This window comes from Rhinoderma darwinii, chromosome 5, assembly GCF_050947455.1.
Source record: "Rhinoderma darwinii isolate aRhiDar2 chromosome 5, aRhiDar2.hap1, whole genome shotgun sequence".
Classification (NCBI taxonomy): domain Eukaryota; kingdom Metazoa; phylum Chordata; class Amphibia; order Anura; family Rhinodermatidae; genus Rhinoderma; species Rhinoderma darwinii.
The window spans coordinates 215,375,205-215,398,311 of record NC_134691.1 but is presented as its reverse complement, the minus strand read 5'-3'; the positions used below and the strand labels follow the sequence as shown (position 1 = coordinate 215,398,311).

The window sequence follows — 23,107 nt, the reverse complement described above, 5'->3', positions numbered from 1 at the left end:
ATGGAAGAAATTAATGAATAGGGCAGCGGTGTGCAATAGAGTGGAAAGTAATAACATGAGAACTGTAGGTGATCCGTGGACCCCTTGGAGAGTTTATTTCGGTTTGTAAACATGAATTAAGTAGTAGTGATGGTTTGTTTTTGTGTTTTTTTTCCCCCTCCAGGGGGATGTAGGTGGGGGTGGTATGGGGGTTAATATAATGTCATACATATGTGTAATATGCATATACTTTATGCTATTGATGCAATGTTGGAGTTATGCAATATGTGCTGTTATGTATATTATTTAAGTTTATTTTTATATATATATATATATATATATATATATATATATATATGATGAAAAAAGACATATTGTAATAAAAATAACTGTGTGACAGGAGTCATCAGCAGTAGCTGTGATAGGAGTTTATGTTGGCATAACCCCCTTCCCCCGAGAGCCTGTGTCCATGTAATTTCACTATACAGGAAGTTCTGGTGCCTGTGTGAGTGACACAGACCGTTTCTATGCAATGGCCTTGTGATATATATTGATAGAAGCAGTAAGAGACTGATACATGAAATTCAAAGCATACCTATCGCCTAAAAAGGGAGACCTGTGTTATTTTGAAATCCATTAGCCTCTTAAAAATAATTGTCTAAATATAGGTTCTTAAAACAAAATGTAACTATACCTCCAGTAAAGGTGTACACATAGAAATATCCCTTTTTAATATGGTCATGTACTTACATTATCATGAAATAATATATTTGACCTCACACAGGATTTATTGTAAAATGGCAAGAGGGTATTCGTAGATCGACAATGACCTTCAGACACAGGTGATGACACATCCCCTCAGAGGGACATACAGAATATTTATTGTCATATATGTGGATGTCTGCATTTAAACTATATATCCTAGCAGTACTGGCTAGTAGTATTTCCTACATTATGTAGTGATGTCTTATTTTTTTATTTATAGAATAGAAAAGCATACAGTTTTCGAATATACCTGTATTATAAATCCTTTCTCATACCAGTGTGATAGGCCCCTGTCTCTTCACAATAGATTGGTATAGCCCACAGATAAGTAAAATGCATCTATGGGCTAACTAAATAGGACTAAACTGTTATGTGACCTCCCCACCCCTCACACACATCATGTGACCCCTACCATTCATTTAGCAACTGGGTTACATGACACGTGTTGGGGCCACATAGAGGATACATCATTGGGCTAAGTGAATATGAGTAATAGGGATATAATGCTGAACAACTACATCACAGTACGTGGATTTACGTGTATAACATTACTACCTTACTCTAGATGATGTATAACATGGCTGCCTTTCTCTAGATAATGTATAACATGGCTGTCTCCAAGTGATGTATAAAATGGCTGCTTGTCCCTAGGAGTTGTATACAATGGCTGCCTGTTTTTATGTGGTGATGTTACTAAAGTTAACCATTAACCCCTTAACGACCTAATGACTTACATGTACATCATGGCTGGTGAAGGATGATCGTTTTTCAAACATACCTATGTTGCCCATCGTGTACCATAAAAAAGTGCTTTTATTCCTCTCGGCACCGTATGCAAATGATCACTGAGCAGTCCTGCAATCCAGGAAATGTCCTGCATTCTAAGCAGAAACCACGTAGACTGCAGGACACTTCCTGGATTGCAGGACTCTTCAGTGCTCATTTGCATACGGCGCCCAGAGGAATAAAAGCACTTTTTTATGGCTCATGATGGGCTGTCAATATGTTTGAAAGACTATGATTCTTCCCTATGTAGCAGTATTTGCCGTTTCGGAGGTGAAAATGTGAAGACAAACTCCTTTTGAGCTGGTAAAAATTACAATAGACTGCAATACATAGGTATTGCAGTGTATTGTACCAGCAATGAAATGATCGCATGTTCAAGTCTCCTAAGGGGAGATGTACAAATAAAAAAAATATTAAAAGTTCTAAAAGCCCCCCTTCTCCCATCTTCTCCCTAAAGTAATGTATAAAATAACAAACATAATTGGTATGTCCGTGTCCGTAAAAGTCACAGCTATTGCAATATAACATTATTTATAAATGGGAAGAAGGAAGGAGGCTGGCACTGCCAAAACCGCTCAATCGGAATGGGAGTATAAAAGTATGGCTTTCTTTCTATTTGGATAATTGCAGGTAAATTGCCACGGAGTTGCTCATCGAAAGTGTAGCACAATCGGCTGGATATATTGTAGAGGAATAATCGAGGCACTCACCGAAGCTGGCAAAACAATTTCTTTATTACAAAAAGATCTCGGTCAGGATGTGGAATTGCCTACGGCCGTTTGACGTGCGTACACGCTTTCTCAAGGCCCTGGCGTCACTTCCTTCACCTGCCCTTTTATTTACAAATTAGTACACATTGTTACATAACAAAAGTTAAAAAAGATAGGAAAATGCACAGTATACTTTTGTGATTCATGCAGGTATTGTGTTTACTACTTTTACTAGCTGGGCGTTGTGTATAGAAGTATCATCCACTTCTCTTCACAACGCCCAGCTTCTGGCAGTGCAGACACCGCCGTGTTCTCCAGAGATCACGCTGTGTCGTCACTCACAGGTCCTGCATCGTGTCAGACGAGCGAGGACACCGGCACCAGAGGCTACAGATGATTCTGCAGCAGCATCGGCGTTTGCAGGTAAGTCGATGTAGCTACTTACCTGCATATGCTGATGCTGCTGCAGAATCAACTGTAGCCTCTGGTGCCGACACGATGCAGGACCTGTGAGTGACATCACAGATCTGCACTGCCAGAAGCTGGGCGTTCTGAAGAGAAGTGGATGATACTTCTCATCAGAACGCCCAGCTAGTAAAAGTAGTAAACACGCCCCGATGTACGCACATAATACACGCCCAGTTGTACTTTTACTTTTCAACACGCCCAGTTGTACTTTTGCAAGCCTCATTTGCATAAATACGAAAATGGTCATAACTTGGCCAAAAATGCTCGTTTTTTAAAAATAAAAACGTTACTGTAATCTACATTGCAGCGCCTATCTGCTGCAATAGCAGATAGGGGTTGCAAAATCTGGTGACAGAGCCTCTTTAACTTCTTTTTCGGACCGGAACATGACCTTATTCTCAAGAGCTTTGGTGCCCATCACCTGCAACTCATCCTGGAGATTGCATTGTGCAAAAAACGCATCCACGTCCATACGACCTGCGATCAGCGCTGCTGAATCCAAAGTAGCCAAGGGCTCCACATGATCCACTGGGTTATTTTCCATGGCTGGTTATTTCAGTGTGCTCTAGCCCAAAATACACTGTATGCAATAAATGGGAAGAAGGAAGGAGGCTGGCACTGCCAAAACCGCTCAGGGTTTATTGGTCAGGGGTCGCTTTTCCCAAAAAGAAAAGTGCAAAGAGAATTGGCTGACAGCTAATAGTCCAAGGGGTAACCATAGATGTGGACAATGCAATTATTGCAATTCCATAATACGTACAAGGAACCTGAATTTAGGGGGCATTACGTTTGAAATTAATGGATTAATAACCTGTAGGACCCAATATGTTGTATATGCAGTGATCTGCAATTGTGGTAGATTTTATATAGGAAAAACTATACGACCTATGTATATAAGATTTCGTGAACATATATGATCACTAATTACATGCGAGGGATGCCCTAGGTTGATACAACACATGCAGGAGAAACATGAAAATAACGCTCGATGTATGCGATTTGTGGGCATAGTTCACATTAAGCCATCGGTGTTAGGAGGAGACAGACACAAATCTCTATTGCAAAGAGAGGCAGAGATAATTTCTCAGACAGGTGCGCTAGGACCGCTCGGTCTCAATGATCGGAACGATCTTAGTTCGTTCTTAACATGAACCGTATTGTTTTTAGATAATTCAATACTTAAGTATTGACATTTTAAGATTAAAATGTATCAGATGCATGAATCACCAAAGTATACTGTGCATTTTCCTGTCTTTTTTAACTTTTGTTATGTAACAATGTGCACTAATTTGTAAATAAAAGGGCAGGTGAAGGAAGTGACGCCAGGGCCTTGAGAAAGCGTGTACGCACGTGAAATGGCCGTAGGCAATTCCACATCCTGACCGAGATCTTTTTGTAATAAAGAAATTGTTTTGTCAGCTTCGGTGAGTGCCTCGATTATTCCTCTACAATATAACATTATTTATCCTGCACGGTAAAGGCAGAAAAAAAAAAATATATAGTAAAAAACGCCAGAATTGCTGTTTTTTTTTAAGTTACCTTACATCCCAAATAGAATGGAATAAAAAGTCATATGTACCCTAAAATGGTACCATTACAAAAGTTATTCAGTATTCATTTTTTTCTCTTTTTAATGTAGTTTCATAATAAAAACAGTATAAACTTGGTATCGCCGTAATAGTATTGACCCGCAAATTAAAGTTAACATGTTGTATCAACCACACGGAAATTACATTTTTAAACTTAATAATGTGTCTGTGTCCTTTTTTTTTTCTTATGTTTGCTTGTGTACTTTGACTCTTCAAATCAATAGTAAAGAGGGTGATCATTTAATTCAGTTGAATTAGCCCAGGGAACTAGGTCACCCTCCTTGATTTGGGTGCAATTAATTTAGCGTAACCTACTTTTTGTGAGCCCAGGTGCTAGTTCACACAGAGTATTTTGGCGCTGTTCTTGACACAGAAACCGCGTAAGAAACATGTTCTGCTGGCAGGTGAAAATCTGCCTCAAAATTCCTGAAGGAAAAAAAAACAGGGCCTAGATTTGGCTCTGGAAGCCCATCACAAGCATGTTTTAGTTAAACATGCTTGACAAAAGTTTTCAGAGCCAGAGTTCGACCACACTAGGGTAAATACACTGCCTGTCTAAACGCTTAAAAATACAATTTATTCAATATTTAATGTAAAAAATGGGGCACTAATTGCCAAGGATCTGAATACAGGTATTGGCAACACAGATCATAGATGCTTTATGGAGTGTGAACGGTAGCCAACCACTGCAAACACTAGGTTGAAAGTGTATGACAGTTTGAACATGATCAGACCATCGCTACAGAACTCCACAAACATAGTAAATAAATAATAGTTTGTCTAGTTGCCACAAACCAGCAAAATTCCCGAAGCGTTTCTGTGCCTCTAAACAAATAGAGGAGCGTCCTCAGGGGTACAAATTGCCTTGATCTGTCTAACTGCCGGTCAGCACAAATTATGCTACAGGATTCCGGCGTAGATTCTAATTAACTACCGTTCAGCACATATTATGCTGTAGTATTTTTGTTTCAACGGCGTGCACTAGACACTGATGACTGGTCTAAGCATGCGCCGGAGAAACAATAGAGCCTTATACGGCTATAGCCCCACCTACCTTGATCGCGTCAGTTGGACCTGAACCAATAGGTGATTAAGACGTCCGTTACTGACGCCCACAGACCGGGACGGCCCCATAGTGACGGCGCGACCAATGGAAATGATGCATACAGCATCAATGGTATCGGGGGGAGGTTCAGGTGGCTATGTAAACAACGCTGCACAACACTGAAGGAGCCAAGGTGAGTGACGGATCATCAGTTTAATTAGGAAAGTTCACCAGATTAAAACCCGAGAAACGGGTTGTAATGCTAATTAGAGGATCGTATTAATTCCCCTATAGGAAAGGGAACATATGTAGGAGGGAGAAACCGTACCACAATCACAATTGTTTGGTCACTTCACCTCCCAAAAAATAGAATAAAAAGAGATCAAAAAGTCGCATGTACCTAAAAATGGTAATGATTGAAACTACAGTTCGTTATGCAAAAATAAGTCCTCGCAAGGCTTTATTGATGGGAAAAATAAAAAAGTTATGGCTCTTAGAATAAGGTAACACAAAAAGTGAATGATTTTTTACAAAACTTATTTTATTGTGCAAACGCCATAAGACATAAAAAAAAACTATAAACATCTGGCATCGCCGTAATTGTATCGCCCCGCAGAATAAAGTGAATATGTCATTTATAGCGCACGGTGAACGCTGTAAAAAAAATTGAATAAAGAAACAATAGTAGAATTGCTGTTTTTTAGACACCACGCGACCTAAAAATAGAATAAAAACTGATCAAAAAGCCGCATGCACCCCAAGAAAACTACAATGAATTCCTCAAGGGGTCTAGTTTCCAAAATGGAGTAACTTTTGGGTGATTTCCACTGTTTTGGCACCACAAGACCTCTTCAAACCGGACATGGTGCCTAATAAAAAAGAGGCCTCAAAATCCACTAGGTGCGCCTTTGCTTTGGAGGCCGGTGATTCAGTCCATTACCGCACTAGGGCCACATGTGGGATATTTCTCAAAACTGCAGAATCTGGGCAATAAGTATTGCGTTGCGTTTCTCTGGTAAAACCATTTGTGTTATAGAAAAAAATGGTATAAATTTCACCTCTACTTTGCGCTAAATTCCTGTGAAACACCTAAAGAGTTCATAAACTTTCTAAATGCTGTTGTGAATACTTTGAGGGGTCTAGTTTCTAAAATGGGGACTTTCATAAGGGTTTCTAATATATAGGCCCCTCAAAGCAACTTCAGAACTGAACTGGAACCTAAAAAAAAATAAAAACGAGGCACTACTTCGCCTCTCCTAATGAGCATTGCCTACTCCAAGATGACCCCAGTTTTGACCATTTGTATAAACGGAGACCCCTATTAGACCGTTACAGTGAACGGTTTTCCGAAGCCTACACCCCCGAGAAGTGTATTTTTATTGATGAGTCCTTGGTACATTTTAAAGGGAGGCTTCAATTCCTCCAGTACCTGCCGGGTAGGAGGGCAAGGTATGGCGTGAAGATGTATAAGCTGTGCGAGTGCATCAGGGTATACCTACAAATTTAGGATATATGAAGGGAAGGACACCAGTGCTCAGGCCACAGAATGCCCTCCCTTACTGGGAGTTAATGCAAAAATTGTGTGGGATTTGGTGCACCCACTGCTGGACCAGGGTTACCAACTCTACCTGGATAATTTTTATACCAGCGTCCCACCCTTTAAATGCCTCGCTTCCAGAAGTCCTGCGGCATGCGGCACTGCTAGAAGAAATCTGAGAGGCTTCCCTAAGACTCTGCTTGGGCAAACACTCAGAAGGGGTGAGAGCAGGGCACAATCTAGCAGCAACATATTGTGTCAAGTACAAGGACAAGAGAGATGCCACACCAGTACCCATGTACCTGTACGAGGTACCAGTACAGACACCCCCAAACCAGGCTGGACTGCTGGACTACAATAGGTACATGGGAGGGGTGGACTTGTCACATCAAGTACTGAAGCCCTACAGCGCCATGCGGTGTGGTATAAGAAGCTGCCCGGGCACCTCATTGTACAATGTGTACGTGCTACGTCGATGTGCAGGCCAGATGGGAACTTTCCTGGAATTTCAAGAGGTGATTATCAAGAAACAAATTTTTAGGGACAAAGAAGGGGGGCACCCAGTACTTCTGGTAGCGGGGCCACACGCATCGTACCAATGCAACACTTTCCAGGAGAAGTTCCCCAAACTGGCAAGAAAGGAAAAAATCAAAAGAGGTACAAAGCCTGCTATAAGAGGGGGATAAGGGAGGACACAATATATCAATGTGACACGTGTCCCGAAAAACTAAGGCTCCGTATGAAAGAGTTCTTCAAAATGTATCATAAATCACTTGATTTTTAATCTACCCCAGTTTTACTTACCCTGATGCACTCCGCACATCTTATCCCCCTCATCTTTCCCTTCTGAGCCCTGCCGTGTGCCCAGGCAGCTGATAACAGCCACATTGAGGGTATTGCCATACCCGTGAGAACCCACATTACAGTTTATGGGGTGTATGTCTCCGGTAAAAATGCTCACTACACCTCTAGATGAATGCCTTTAAGGGGTGTAGTTTTTAAAACGGGGTCACTTCTTGGGGGTTTCAACTGTACTGGTACTTCAGGGGCTTCTGCATACATGACTTCGCACCAGAAAATCCCCAGTAGGCCAAATGGTGGTCCTTTCCTTCTGAGCCCTCCCATGGGCCCAAACGTCAGTTTATCACCACAAATTGGGCATTGCCGCATTCAGGACAAATTGGGCAACAAAATTGGGTATTTTATTTCTTGTGAAAATAAGAAATTCAGCCAAAACTACCTATTATTGGAAAAAAATAATTTTGTTTCAATTCACAGCCCAATTCAAATAAGTTATGTGAAAAAACTATGGGGTCAAAATGGTCACAACACCAATAAATGAATTCCTTGAGGGGTGTAGTTTCCAAAATAGGGTCACTTCTGGTGGGTTTCCATTGCTTTGATACTTCTGGGGCTCTGCAAATGCGATATGGCACCCGAAAACCAATCCAGCAAAATCTGGACTCCAAAGAACAAATAGCGCTACTTTCCTTCTGAGCCCTCCCATGGGCCCAAATGGCAGTTTATCACCGCAAATGGGGTATTTCTGCACTCAGGACAAATTGGGCAACTAAATTGGGTATTTTGTTCCCTGTGAAAATAATAATTTTTTTTTATCAAAAATGACATCTTATTGGAAAAAAATGTCATTTTTTAAATTTCACAGACCAATTCAAATAGGTGCTGTTTAAAAACTGTGGGGTCAAAATGGTAACAACCACCATAAATGAATTCCTTGAGGGGTGTAGTTTCCGAAATGGAGTCACTTTTGTGGGATTCCTACTGTTTTGGTACCTCAACACCTCTTCAACCCTGGCATGCTGCCTAAAATATATTCTAACAAAAAAGAGGCCTCAAAATGTACTAGGACCTTCTTTGCTTCTGGGGCTTGTGTTTTAATCCACGAGCGCACTAGAGACACATGTGGGACATTTCTAAAAAGTGCAGAATCTGGACAATACATATTTAGTAGTATTTCACTGGTAAAACCTTCTGTGTTACAGAAAAAAATTGAATACAATTGAAATTCAGCATGAAAAATTAAATTTGCAAATTTCACCTCTACTTTGCTTTAATTTCTGTGAAATGCCTGCAGGCTCAAATAAACTTTCTAAATGCTGTTTTGAATACTTTGAGGGGTCTAGTTTTCAAAATGGGGTGTTTTATGGGGGTTTCTAATACATAGGCCCCTCAAAGTCACTTCGGAACTGAACAGGTACCTTAAAAAAAAGGCTTTTGAAATTTTCTTAAAAATATGAGAAATTGCTGTTTATGTACTAAGCCTTGTAAAGTCCAAGAAAAATAAAAGAATGTTCAAAAAACTATGCCAATCTAAAGTAGACTTATGGGAAATGTGAACTAGTAACTATTTTGGGTGGTATAACCGTCTGTTTTACAAGCAGATGCATTCAAATTCTGAAAAATGCTATTTTTTATAAATTTTCTCTAAATTTTGCAATTTTTCACCAATAAACACTGAATATATCGTCAAAATTTTACCACTAACATAAAGCCCAATGTGTCACGAGAAAACATTCTCAGAATCGCTTGGATAGGTTTAAGCATTCCGACGTTATTACCACATAAAGTGAAATATTTCAGATTTGAAAAATGGGCTCTGAGACTTAAGGCCAAAACAAGGCTGCGTCCTTAAGAGGTTAAAGGGGTTGTCCGAGATAAATTTTTATTTTAAATTTAAACACACATTGCACACATTAACTATTGAATAATATACTTACATGTGCAATCTTGCTTCTGTTCTCCGTTCTGGCAGCTCTTTTCTTCGGATCACATGTCTTCTGACGTCCCGTTTTCTTTCTCCTCCACTGTCGTGTCGTATCCCGATCACATGGTCTCGCCCCAGCGAGACCTCGGATGGGATACGACACGTCACTGGAGACGTGTTGTTTCTGCGGGTGCCCGCCCAGCCTATGCAGCTTTTCACTGTGAGCGCGCCTATGCGTGTTCACAGTGAAAAAAGTGAAGAGGGATAGCACCTGCGGGAATGTCGGGTCTCCGGCTGTCAGTGACTGCCGGGGACCCGGAGGAGAAGATAGAAGCAGCTTTCGCTGCTTCTGTCTTCTCCGATGTCTTTTTACACAGCGTTCAATGAACGCTGTGTATAGGAATAGAGACAGCAGCAGCGGCGCTGTCTCTATTGCTCCCGGTGATCATGTGACTGGTCACATGATCACCGGGTACCGTTAGTGGCAGACTGCTGCTGGGTCTAATCAGACCCAGCACAGCCCTATTAGTGACAATCGTCACTATGAGAGGGCTGATTTCCCCTGTAACTGGGGTTGCTGTGCAGCTCCAGTTACAGTGGAAAAACATGGTGGTGTAAAAAAAAGAAAAAATATATATAAAGTTCCCCAAAGGTCTTTTTTGACCTTTGAGGGACAGACCATAATAATAAAAAAATAGTAAAGTACAAAAAAAAATTAAATAATAAATGCACATAAAATACCCACCCCAAAAATACCGTTCCCCCCCCCGCCAATCATTGTTGTAACGCTAGCGCTGACCCAATTACCCTAATATAGACATGTAATATATTAAAATTTATGGGAGACAATGACGATCACAAATGAAAGGTCTATTTTAGGGTAAAACTATGTTATTACCCCAAAAAAATAGCTGAAACGTAAAAAAACTTATTTTTTTACTATTATTTTCAAACTTTACGAATGAAAATTCTAAAATGGCAAAAAAGGTGTGTATAAAAACGATAAAAAAATAAACCTCCATTGTCTACGGAAATAACGTTGTTAGCCCAACAAATAAAAAAGTTATAGCCATTTAACGAACACGTGCTAAAAATGGCTAAACGGTGTCTGGTCCTGAAGGCGCAAAATAGCCCGATCCTGAACTAGATAAGATCTTCTGGGGTCCTGTATCTAAGCCTACATTGTTAGGCTTAGATACAGGGTCTAACAGTGTCACACATTGAGCCTGTATCTAAGCCTAACACAATGTAGGCTTAGATACAGGACCCCAGATGACATTCTTTTTATTCCTGTATAAGGGTATGTTCACACGGCCTATTTACGGACGTAATTCGCGCGTATTAACCCCCGAATTACATCCGAAATTACGGCTTGAAAGCGTTGGCAAACAACTGCCCATTGAAAGCAATGGGCTGACGTTTGTCTGTTCACACGAGGCGTATATTTACGCGTCGCTGTCAAAAGACGGCGCGTAAATAGACGCCCGCGCCAAAGAAGTGTCATGTCACTTCTTCAGACGTAAATGGAGCCGTTTTCCATGGACTACATGGAAAACCACCTACAGTTACGTCCGTAATGGACGCGGCGTTCAAGCGCCTGCACATGCCGTTACGGCTGAAATGACGGGGCTGTTTTTTCCTGAAAACAGCCCCGTAATTTCGGCCGTTACGGACGCTGCCGTGTGAACATACCCTAAGATTAGTGTTTTGGGGCCCTGTATCTAAGCCTAACATGTGGTATTCTTAGATACATGGCCCATGTGTGACACTCTCTGCTTGGGTAATGTTACTAAGGCTACCTTGTGGTAGGCTTAGATACATGGCCTAACAGTATCACACATGAGCAGTGTATCTAAGCATCCCTCTTTTTTTTTTTTCTTAGTTATGTGTTTTTTACAGTTTGGGTCCTTGGTACTACATCAAGTTCAAGGACTACTTCAATCACACCTTTTTTATTTTTAATAAAATTGTTAACCAGTGTTGTGTGTGTTATTTTATTACAATATTTTTTCTATGTCCTTCTCATTTATTTAAAAATGTATTACTAGTTCATTATTAATGGCCACTGTCTAACAGCGTCCATTAGTAAGGCTTCATGCACACTAGCGTGTGTATTTTCTGCGCGCGAAAAACTTGCGTCAATCCCATCCGTGTGTTTGCGTTAGGGCGGATTAACACGAACGTGCTATACGTCCGTGCAACTCGCGTGGTATTCACGCGGGTCGCACGGACCTATGCAAGTCTATGGGGCAGTGCAGACAGTCCGTGAATTTTACGCAGCGTGAGTCCGCTGCGTAAAACTCGCGACATGTTCTATATTTCTGCGTTTTTCGAGCATCACGCCCCCATTGAAGTCAATAGGTGCGTGAAAATCTGGCGCATCCCATGGAAGCACTTCCGTGGGACGAGCGTGATTCGCGCAACAGCAGTAAAATAATGAATGTAAACAGAAAAGCACCACGTGCTACAAACATCCAGAGTGTCATAATGATGGCGGCTGCGCGAAAACCGCAGCCGCGCATCCGTATGAACATGACACGGAGCTGTCAAGTGCATTTTGCGCACGCAAAACGCCACCGTATTTGTGTGCGCAAAACGCACACGCTCGTGTAAATCCGCCCTTATGCATCAGTGTGCTTTTCGATTGTCATGTGTTATTCACGCACTCACAAAGCCAGCCCATTTTTTTTCTTCTTTTTTACAACAAATTGCTGTGTAAATCACGCACCAAACACGTGTGTGCTGTTTGTGGTTTTCACGCATGCATTGACTTCAATGTGAGTGTAGGTGCATGATAACGCACCAATAGAGGACATGCAGTATGTTTCACGCAGCGGACTCTCGCTGCGTGAAAAGTCACACATGTGTCAACGGCCCCATTGAAATAAATGGGTTGCGTTTTTTCAAAGCACAGCACACAGACTTGATTCACGCTAGTGTAAATCGCGCATAAGGCCCCATTCACACCACGTCGAAACCACGCACAGCACACGCGACCCATTTATTTCAATGGGGCCGTTTTCACGCAGCGAGAGTCCGCTGCGTGAAACATACTGCATGTCCTCTATTGGTGCGTTATCATGCACCTACACTCACATTAAAGTAGATGCATGCGTGAAAACCATGCACCAAACAAGCGTGTTTGGTGCGTGATTTATGCTGCAATTTGTTGTAACAAGCATTAAACTGCCTTGCGGGAAAAAGAAGCAACATGCTCCATCTTCAGGTGTTTACGCCTCTGACCTCCCATTGACTTCAATGGGAGGCAGAGAAAGCGTATTTCGCGTTGTTTTATGCCCGCGGCGCTCAATTGCCGCGGGCGAAAAACGCCCCAGAAAACGACGCAAAAAAAGCCGTAAACAACGCCGCAAAAAACAGACGCAAAAAACAACGCCGAAAAGGCTACGATAAATGCAGCGAAAAACATCGCAAATAAAGCAGCGAAAAACCCCAAACAAAGAGGCAAAGAACGCCACGAAAAACGACAGGGAAAACGACACGAAAGACGCAACGAAAAACGCCGAAAAAAACCCGCAAACAACGACGCAAAAAAAAGACGCGAAAAACGACGCAAAAAAGGCTACAATAAACGCCACGGAAAACGCTGCGAAAAACATCGCGGAAAAAGACGCGAAAAACGCCGCAAACAAAGAGGCAAAGAACGCCGCGAAAATCAACTGGGAAAACGGCACGAAAGACTCAACGAAAAACACAGCAAAAATAGCCGCAAACAACGACGCAAAAAAATAAATGATAAACGACGTGAAAAAGGCTACGATAAACGCAATGGAAAACACAGCAAAAAACATCGCAAAAAAAGACGCAAACAAACCAGCAAAAAACGCCAAGATAAACGAAGCTAAAAACGCCCCGAACAAAGTGGCAAACAAAAACGCAAACAGCGCACAAAAAACTCAGGGAAAAACGACGCAAAAATCAACGTGCAGGGAGAGGTAAGTATGCCGCAAACTTCAAGACGGAATTTTGAGGCAGATATTCCTCTTGCAAAAAAACTCTGTGTGAACAAAGCCTTAGTGGAGAGAGACATGAGATAGAAGAGGGTGGACGAGGGTGAGGGGAGACACGAAGAGGTTTATAGACCTGAAAAGAGAAAGAAAACATAAATGTGAAAAACATAATGGGGGGAGAACGGTCACCATCCTTCAAGAATGTCAGCAAGGAGACAAGTCCAGTGAAGGATGTCAGCGGGGAGGAGCAGGGACAGCTCACGTGAACTCTTGGAAGGTACGTGCACGCTCATTGCAGCCTGCAATGAGCGTGCACGGGACAAAAGTTTCATAACAAGGAAAGATCAACAAACCAGAGCTGAACTGCATGTAAACAAGCGGTGCTGAATTCAAAGAAGAAATTATTTTAAAAATAATGCTTTATTTAGGTTGTCTGTATAAGGGGTAATGTATGACACAGTTTTTGAAAAAATTTTGGTATCTCGGACAACCCCTTTAAGATTGGATGCCAACCAGGTTCTAGTGCCCCCAGCTTGAAAGGTGACTATGTACAAGTCTGTCTTTTATATTTCTGCCTCTTTTGAACGTGATCTGGGGTCTGTCACCAACAAGATTCCCTACATCAGGGTCTGCTTTCAGAATATCTGTCAACACATTAGAAGTGCCCTATATCCTACATAAGGAGATGGGCGTTGTAATGTAGGTGACAGCAGTGCTTTTTATTTAGAAAAACTATCTATTTTTACCACTTCATGAGCGATTTTTAGCTTTATGCTAATTAGATTCTTAATGCCTTCATTTTGAGGCAGATTTTAAACTGCCTGTACGTGTTTTTCCAAGTTTTTTGCAGTGTTTTTCACCTGCAGCCATTGACGCTAATGCATGGACTGTGAGCAAAAAAGGCCACAAAAAACGCTCAAATAAGTACCGCAGATTTCTTTTCTGTTTTTTTCCATTTATTCAACGGAAGGTAAGATTCCTAAACTGCGGCAGCAAAGGACTTGCTACATTGTTTAGCCGCAAGTGGCCAAAAGTCTCTGCCTTCCATTGAAATCAGTGGAGGCCAATGCGGTTTCTGTGTCAAAATCAGGGGCAAAAAACTCTGTGTGAACTAAACCTAACAATAACAACAACCATAAGTAGCCATTGTAGTTCAATTTGTGGCTATCACTTATAAAAAAAATCTGCTCTCGTCCTGTTCCAGAATGCTGCTCTAAGCACTTTCTTTTTCTGCTTTGCTTTCTCTGTCAGTCATTTTTGAGACTCAACTCTTGTGCTCCGACATCTTTATATTCCTGGATTGGACAGTCGTTGTCAGTCGTTTGTGTCTGTGTGCAGAACAATACAGGCAGAGAAAGGGAAGCCCGCAGGAACTCCTGCAATGTCTGCGAACATTTGTACAGAGCATTCGGAAAATCTTCAGATCCTTTTCACTTTTTTTACATTTTGTTATGTTGAGGCTTTGTGCTAAAATAAGAAAAAAAAATCACGTTTTCCCCATCATTCTGCACTCCATATCTCATAATGACAAAGTGAAAACAGAATTTTAGAAGTTTTTGAATATGTATTAAAAATGAAAAACTTTAATTTTACATGGACAAATTATTGAGACCCTTTACTATGACACTTGAAATTGAGCTCAGATGGCTTCTGGAGATCTAGAGAAGGGTACAAAAAAAAATGACTGCTGCACTAGGTGTTCCCAAGAGCGCAGTGGCCTCCATAGTTCCTAAATGAAAGAAGTTTGGAACAACCAGGACTATTCCTACAGCTGGCTGCCCCACCAAACTAAGTAATCGGGGGAGAAGGGCCTTGGTAAGAGAGGTGACCAAGAACCCAATGGCCATTCTGGCTCTGCTCCAAAGATCCTGTGTGCAAATGGGAGAAACCTCCAGAAGGTCAACCATCACTGCAGCACTCCACCAAGCCTCTCCTCCATAAAAGACATGTGAAAGACCGCCTGGAGTTTGCAAAAAAAAAAAAAACACCTAAAGGACTCTGACTGTAAAAAACAAGATTTTGTGGTCTGATGAAATCAAGATTTAACTTTTTGGCTTCAGTTTTAAGCGTCATATCTGGAGGAAACCAGGCACTGCTCATCACCTGCCCAATACTATCCCTACAGTGAAGCATGGTGGTGGCAGCATCATGTTGTGGGCATATTTTTCATTGCTGGGACGGAGACTGGTCAGGGTTGAAGGAAAGATGAATGGAGCAATGTACAGAGATATTATTAATGAAAACGTGATCCAGAGCACTCTGGTCCTCAGACTGGGCCGAAGGTTCACCTTCCAACGAGACAATGACCCTAAACACACAGCCAAGACAACACAGCAATGCCTTAGGGACAACTCTGTGAATGTCCTTGAGTGGCTCACCAGATCTTTGACTTGAACCCAATCGAACAACTCTGGAGAGACCTGAAAATGTCTGTCCACCGACGGTCCCCATCCAACCTGACAGAGCTTGAGAGGGTCTGCAGGGAAGAATGGCAGAAAATAGTCCAGGTGTGGAATCATACCCAAGAAGACTGGAAGCTGTTATCACTGCCAAAGGTGCTTCAACTAAGTACTAAGTAAAGGGTCTGAATACTTATGTCAATGCAATATTTTAGTTTTTCCTTTTCAATAAATTAGCAAAGATTACTAACTTTCTGTTTTCACTTTGTTATTATGGGGTATTCAGTGCAGAACGATGGGGAAAAACTTGAATTTTTATTTTATTTTAGCACAAGGCCTCAACATAACAAAATGTGAAAGAATTTAAAGGGTTTGAAGACTTTTCGAATGCATTGTATCGCTAAAATCATATTTCATGGGTGATGTAGCAGATGGAGATCGTTATCTTTCCTACAAAAGGCGTTTTTTAAGGGCAGATTTTCGCCTGGTTGCAAGCACCCTCTGACGATAGCAGAATGTCGATCGGCGCTCGTTTGCTCCATTTAAACAGAGCAATGATCAGAATGTATGGGGACAAACTATGGTTAATACAATTGTTTGTCCCCATACATTAAGCGTCTTGTTGGCAGCACATCCCCTTTTTACACGAAAACATGTTCTATCGACAAGCTACCATTTTTTTGTTTGCATGAAAGATCCTATCAGACGACAATCGAACTCTTACTTTTATGTGGGCTGATCGCTGCCATGTTTATACAGTGCTATGATCAATACTGATCGTTCATGTGAGCGATTGTTTGCCCGATCATTGGCCCGTGTAAAAGGGACTAAACTCCTACTAATTCTAGTGTCTAGTTTCAGGAGTGCAGCGTACTAAGAGGAGAAAGAGGGGACATAGAAATATTACAACATAAGTAATATATTTAATATACATGATTAGTCTATTCTGTGTGTATACACGCAGTTACTTGGCATTACTAAGATAGCAGTTTTAGGGCCTGTTCACCTCACATCCACCTAGCTAATGGTTTCCGTCTTTCACCGTTGTGACAGGGTTCCGTTCTTGACGGAACCAATAGCGCAGTCGACTGCGCTGTTGATCCTGTCAAAACAACGGAACCCTGTCGCAGCGGTGATAGACCGGAACCATTAGCTAGGTTTCCGTCACCATTGAGTTCAATGGTGAGGGAAACGGAAGCGGAGGCTTCCGTTTCCTTTCCGCTGAGGGGTTAAACCGACGGAAACCTCAGACGGAACCCCTCAACAGAACACAGACGGTGAAGTGAACACAGCCTAACCAAAAGTCTGTCGTTCTAAGCCACTACGCTGCTAGCTGAACATTGGGCAGGGAACAATCAGATGATTGTAAAAAGAATCTGAAAAGCTAATAAAAATAGTTTTTCCATTCGCATCCGGTCTTTAAATCATCATCCATTAATATATTAAAGATCATATTTTAAAATCCATACAATTAATTTCCTTTACATGGGCACATATGCTGGCATAATACCATGTATCTATTATCCCTGACCGTTGTTATTATTATCAAGATCTCTAAATTATCATTATCCTTATTTATCCACAACACCCCCCCCCCCCCCGCCACGCTGTAAAGCATAATATTTTCACCAGGCTGGCTGTCTGCCCTGGATGAATAATCGTCATGGCACCCTGTGCATTCAAGCAGGCCTGTGCACTGGAATAGTCATACCTAGTTATGTCAGCACACCTGATGTTTTATTAACAACTATTGATTTTTTTTACCCGGGGGACTTTTCTTTTTCTCTTCTTGAGAAAAAAAGGGCAACCTTGCAGGAGAGAGGCAATGTAAGGTATGAATTGGTAATGAATTGCTTGCTCACAGCTTTTCTTTTATTATTGTTAGTGTTATTATTATTTATTATTATTATTATTATTTAATATTTATGTCTCATTAAACAATAAAAGGCAAATATGTACCTTATTATGAGTCTTATTATGTATCCACTTTATATACAAGAATTTCTGATAGATTTATTTGATTTATATTTTTATTCTTCATACTAAAATACAATGTATTTTTATATATGTACAATGAATAAGGGAAGGCTATAATACTGTGTGCCGCGACTACAAGATTCACAGTGTGAGTAGTGACCGTGTAGAAGGCAAAGCCACATTCGTACAAGCACCTCGGCCTCTTCAAAACAGCTGATCGGCAGGGGTGCCAGGAATCGGACCTCCACCGGTCAGGTATCCTGGGGATAGGCCATAAATTTCTTAGGACTGGAAAACCGCTTTAACCCTTACAGGACCGAGCTCATTTTGGCCTCCAGGACCAGCCCCATTTTTTCAAATCTGACGTGTCAATTTATGTGGTAATAACTCTGAAATGCTTTTGCCTATCCTAGCGATTCTGAGATTGTTTTCTCGTGACATATTGTACTTTATGTTAGTGGAAAAATTTGGTCAATAAATTTATTGCTTATTTGGGAAAAATACCAAAATTTAGAGAAAATTTGCAAAATTATGATTTTTCTAATTTGAAATGTATCTGCTTGTAAAACAGATAGTAATACCACACAAAATAGTTACTGTTTCACATATTCCATATGTCCACTTTATATTTGCATAGTTTTTTGAACGTTATTTTATTTTTCTAGGACGTTACAAGGCTTAGAACTTTAGCAGCAATTTCTCACATTTTCAAGACCATTTCAAAAGGCTATTTTTACAGGGACCAGTTCAGTTCTGAAGCGGCTTTGAGGACCTTATGTACCCCATAAATCACCCCACATTAAAAACTGCACCCCTCAAAGTATTCAAAACAGCATTCAGAAAGCTTCTTAACCCTTTAGGCGCTTCATAGGAATTAAAGCAAAGTAGAGGGGAAATTGACAAATTTTATTTTTCTTGCTGAAATTCATTTGTAATACATTTTTTTCTGTAACACAGGAGATTTTACCAGAGAAACGCAACTCAATATTTATTGACCAGATTCTGCAGTTTTTAAAAATATCCTACATGTGGCCCTAGTGTGATAATGAACTGAAAGACAGGCCTCAGAAGCAAAGGAGCACCTAGTGGATTTTGGGTCCTCCTTTTTTTTAGAATATATTTTAGGCACCATGTCCGGTTTGAAGAGGTCTTGTAGTGCCAAAACAGTGGAAATCCCCCAAAAGTGACATGGTTTTGGAAACTACACACCTCAAGGAATTTATCTAGGGGCACAGTTAGTATCTTGACCCCACAGATCTTTTTCTATATTTATTAGAGTTAGTATGTGAAAGTGAAAATCTACTTTTTTTCTTAAAAAAATATATAAAAAATATTTGCAAGGAATAAAGAATAAAAAGCACCCCAAAACTTGTAAAGCTACTTCTCCCGATTACGCAATACCCCATATGTGGTTGGTACTAAACTGCTGTTTGGACCCACGGCAGAGCTCAGTAGGGAAGGAGCGCCATTTGGATTTTGAAGCGCAGATTTTGCTGGATTGGTTTTCAGTGCCGTTACAATGTCCTGGATGGAGCAAAACAGTGGAAACCCCCCAAAAGTGACCCCATTTTGAAGACTACACACCTCAAGGAATTTTTCTAGGGGTATAGTTAGCATTTTGACCCCACAGTTTTTTTGCTGAATTTAGTGGAATTAGTCAGTGAAAATCAAAATCTACTTTTTTCTGAAAAAACATAGAAATGTTAAATTTTTACAATGAATAAAGGAGAAAAATCACCCCAAAATTTGTAAAGCAATTTGTCCTGATTACAGCAATAACCCATATGTGGTAATAAACTTCTGTTTGGACCCACGGCAGAGCTCAGAAGTGAAGGAACAATATTTGGCTTTTGGAGCTCAAATTTAGCTGGAATGGTTTTCGGGTGTCATGTCGCATTTGCAAAGCCCCTGAGGTACCAAAACAGTGGAAACCTCCCAAAAGTCCCTTTAGGGGACTGGAACGAGCGATCATTGGGTATCATTTATAATATCATTTTTGCAGGCTCCTGTAACAGCTCAATCGCTGTTCCTGTCCGTTAATTCCGGGTGTCATCTGTAATACACAGCTGATACCTGCAGAATATGGAGTGGGCGCAGTGCATGAGCCCGCTCCATATATACCACCCGCACCACAACATGCTATTAAGTCGTGGTGCGCGAAGCCGTTAATGTGCAGCGGATGGTGTAAATTTAACTTTTTAACTGATATGCCATTTTAATGCACAATATTGTGTCCAGTTTGTGCCACTGAAGACAAATACCTCATAAAATGTTGAGCGGGTTCTCCCGGATATAAAATATCATATATGTGGACGTAAGCTGGTGTTTGGGCACGCTGTGGGGCTTATAAGGGAGGAAGCGCCATTTGGCTTTTGGACCGCAGATTATTTATTTTTTGTGTCACCATATTCTGAGATCCGTAACTTTTTTTTTTATTTTTCTGCCAAAAAAGCTGTGTAAGGGCTTTTTTTTTGCGGGATGGGTTGTAGTTTTTATTGATACTATTTTGGGGTACATGCGACTTTTTGACCAATTTTTATTCTATATTTTGTGAGTGATTCTGACATTGTTTTTTAATTCTTTTTTTTTTTGCGGTGTTCACTGTGCGGGAAAAATAATATTATAGTTTTATGGTTTGGGTCGTTATGAACGCGGTGATACTAAATATGTGTACTTTTTTAAAAAAAAATTTGCATTAACCATTTTTTGTTTCTATAACTTATAACTTGTTTCTACACTTTTATAAAACATTTTTATGACTTTTTTTTTTTTTTTTACTTGTTTTACTTGAAGACCTGCAGCACTGATCGCTACTATAATACATTACACTTCCTAGGTAGTGTAATGTATTATAAACTGTCAGTGTGACGCTGAGAGTCACACTGACAGGAAGCTTATGAGGACCTGCCTCTGGCTGGTTCTCATAGGCTGCCATGCATGGCAGACCCGGGGGCTGTTGTATGGCCTCCTGTTTTGCCTTATAACCGACTGCAGCAGCCGCAATTGGTCCCCGGGAATGTTTGTTGTAGCAACAAACTTTCCAGTTTGTTATAGTAACAAACTTTCCAGTTCGTTGCTACAACAAACTTTCCCTGCGATCACATGACCGGGACCTGCACCAATTCGGTCCCGATCATGTCTCCGGGACCAGAGGCAGGGGATAACAGCGCGATCCGGGTGTCAGCGCTACTCTGAGACACCCGGATCACGCTTTTAACACCCACCGTGAATACACGTTGGCGCTGCACAGAGCCCATCAAGTGCCAACGTGAATTTATTGTGAGCGGTTGGGAAGCGGTTAAGGGGATTTTGTAGGATTTGCAGTAGATCTTGCCTACATGAACTCTTCAATTGAGCCTTTGAACACACCACTGTTATGGTTTTAAAAAAAGTTGAAAATTATGGCGCACTAATTTGCACTCCACACTGGAGTGCCACAATTTAATGCAGTGTTAATAATGGATGACATGGCCCACCTAATTATTGTTTGTGTCTTAATATGCTTTGCTTTCCACACATGATCAGAAAAGAAGGGCAGTGGAGATTTTCTAGACTAACTGCAGTACATTTATTGGAGGGAAGTTCGCAGGGCTTTTAAGACATTACAGCCTGTGTCCAGTCCCTCTTCTTGTCAACGGCCATCTAAGCTCAGATCAAATGAGATTCGTTCTTAGATTCACCTTCACAAGAAGGGAGGCTGGAGTTTTAGCCGACAGGGAGCCGACTGCCAGGATTGAGAGTGAACAGAATTGAGCATCTTGCAGTTTATTATAATACATGCAAGCTTCAGAAGAAAGAGGCTAAAACATTTTTATTAAAACCGATTGCCAAAATTTTATTTTTTCCAAATAATATATACAATGCACTAAAAAATAAAAATGAAAAGGTGTAGCCGTTAAATGATTATTGTAGCTCTTCGATTTTATGATATGACAGGTTATGGATTGCCACCGAACAAATGTATGCTCCTCTGCCAGGCAACCTACTAGATTATACTTATATAAACATGTCGAATAGATAATTGCCATCTGTCCATCTAAATGAAATATTGTAACTCTGAATTGTTTCCAGGACACTACTTTCACACTGCATTTTTAATGAGTTACCAGAAGGCAATGCTCAAACAAGTGACATGCCACGATTTGTCAGCTGGGGAAGGGTCTGGTTATATTACTTACCAACAATCCTGTTGTAATGATTTTTTTTGCTTGTTAATGTTTTTTTTTATCATCTCTAACAATGATACTTCTGCTGGTCTGTCTTTTAGTTCTTGGCCATGGGGACTCACAATGGGAAGGTCTATCTACTTGACATCCAAGGGAACACGACGCAGAGGTTTGATATAGTAAGTATGGTTTCTACTTTTTTTTTTTTTTTACGGATAGGCTACAAAGACAGAAGGACATGTATAAAGGCAACACCTCTCACATTAGGAAATAGTTTGCTTTTTTGGACAGTACAGCACAAGGTCACACACAAAAATGTGCACCAACAAGGAGATTATCCATAATGGAGTGGTAACTCGCCAATATTGTTGCGATCAATATTCACAAGATAGGAACACAGTTATATCCTCAAGTGAATAAAACCTTCTTACAAAATGGTAAGAAATTTCATGCAAAAAAATGTAGCAAAAAATTTAGGCAATTCAAATACATTATAAAAAAATATAGAGCTCACTACAAGAGCAATGGATGATATGAGCAATGAAAATAAAAAGCATAATGACAGCATAAGTGCCAATATTCATTCCAATAATACAACAAGTGGCAATTCTTGCTGTATTGGTCCTGGTGGTCTCACGTGATCACTGGGTGCTTGGGCCGATTAGGTCTTAGAAGACCAAGATCTGCTCTGTAAGGCATCATTTACACGAGCGTAATATACGCGCGAGATTTTCACGCGTGTCGTACACACCTATATTACTCTATGGGGCAGTGCAGACAGTCCGTGGGTTTTGCGCAGCGTGAGTGCGCTGCGTAAAACTCACGACATGTTCTATATTTCAGCGTTTTTCACGCATCACGCACCCATTGAAGTCAATGGGTGCGTGAAAACCACGCAGGTCGCACGGAAGCACTTCCGTGCGAACTGCGTGATTCGCGCATCAGCTGTCAAACTCTGAATGTAAACAGAAAAGCACCACGTGCTTTTCTGTT

At 40.9% G+C, this 23,107-nt stretch overlaps 1 protein-coding gene across 3 annotated transcripts in view; it reads left to right on the top strand.

The window, feature by feature from the left end:
* Positions 1-23,107, top strand: part of VPS41 (VPS41 subunit of HOPS complex) — a 299,363-nt gene that overhangs the window by 53,615 nt on the left and 222,641 nt on the right. For all 3 annotated transcript variants that reach the window (XM_075826930.1, XM_075826929.1, XM_075826932.1), the window contains one exon: positions 22,216-22,293. In XM_075826930.1, coding sequence (XP_075683045.1) covers positions 22,216-22,293 — 78 coding nt within the window. The remainder of the gene's footprint in view (positions 1-22,215; positions 22,294-23,107) is intronic.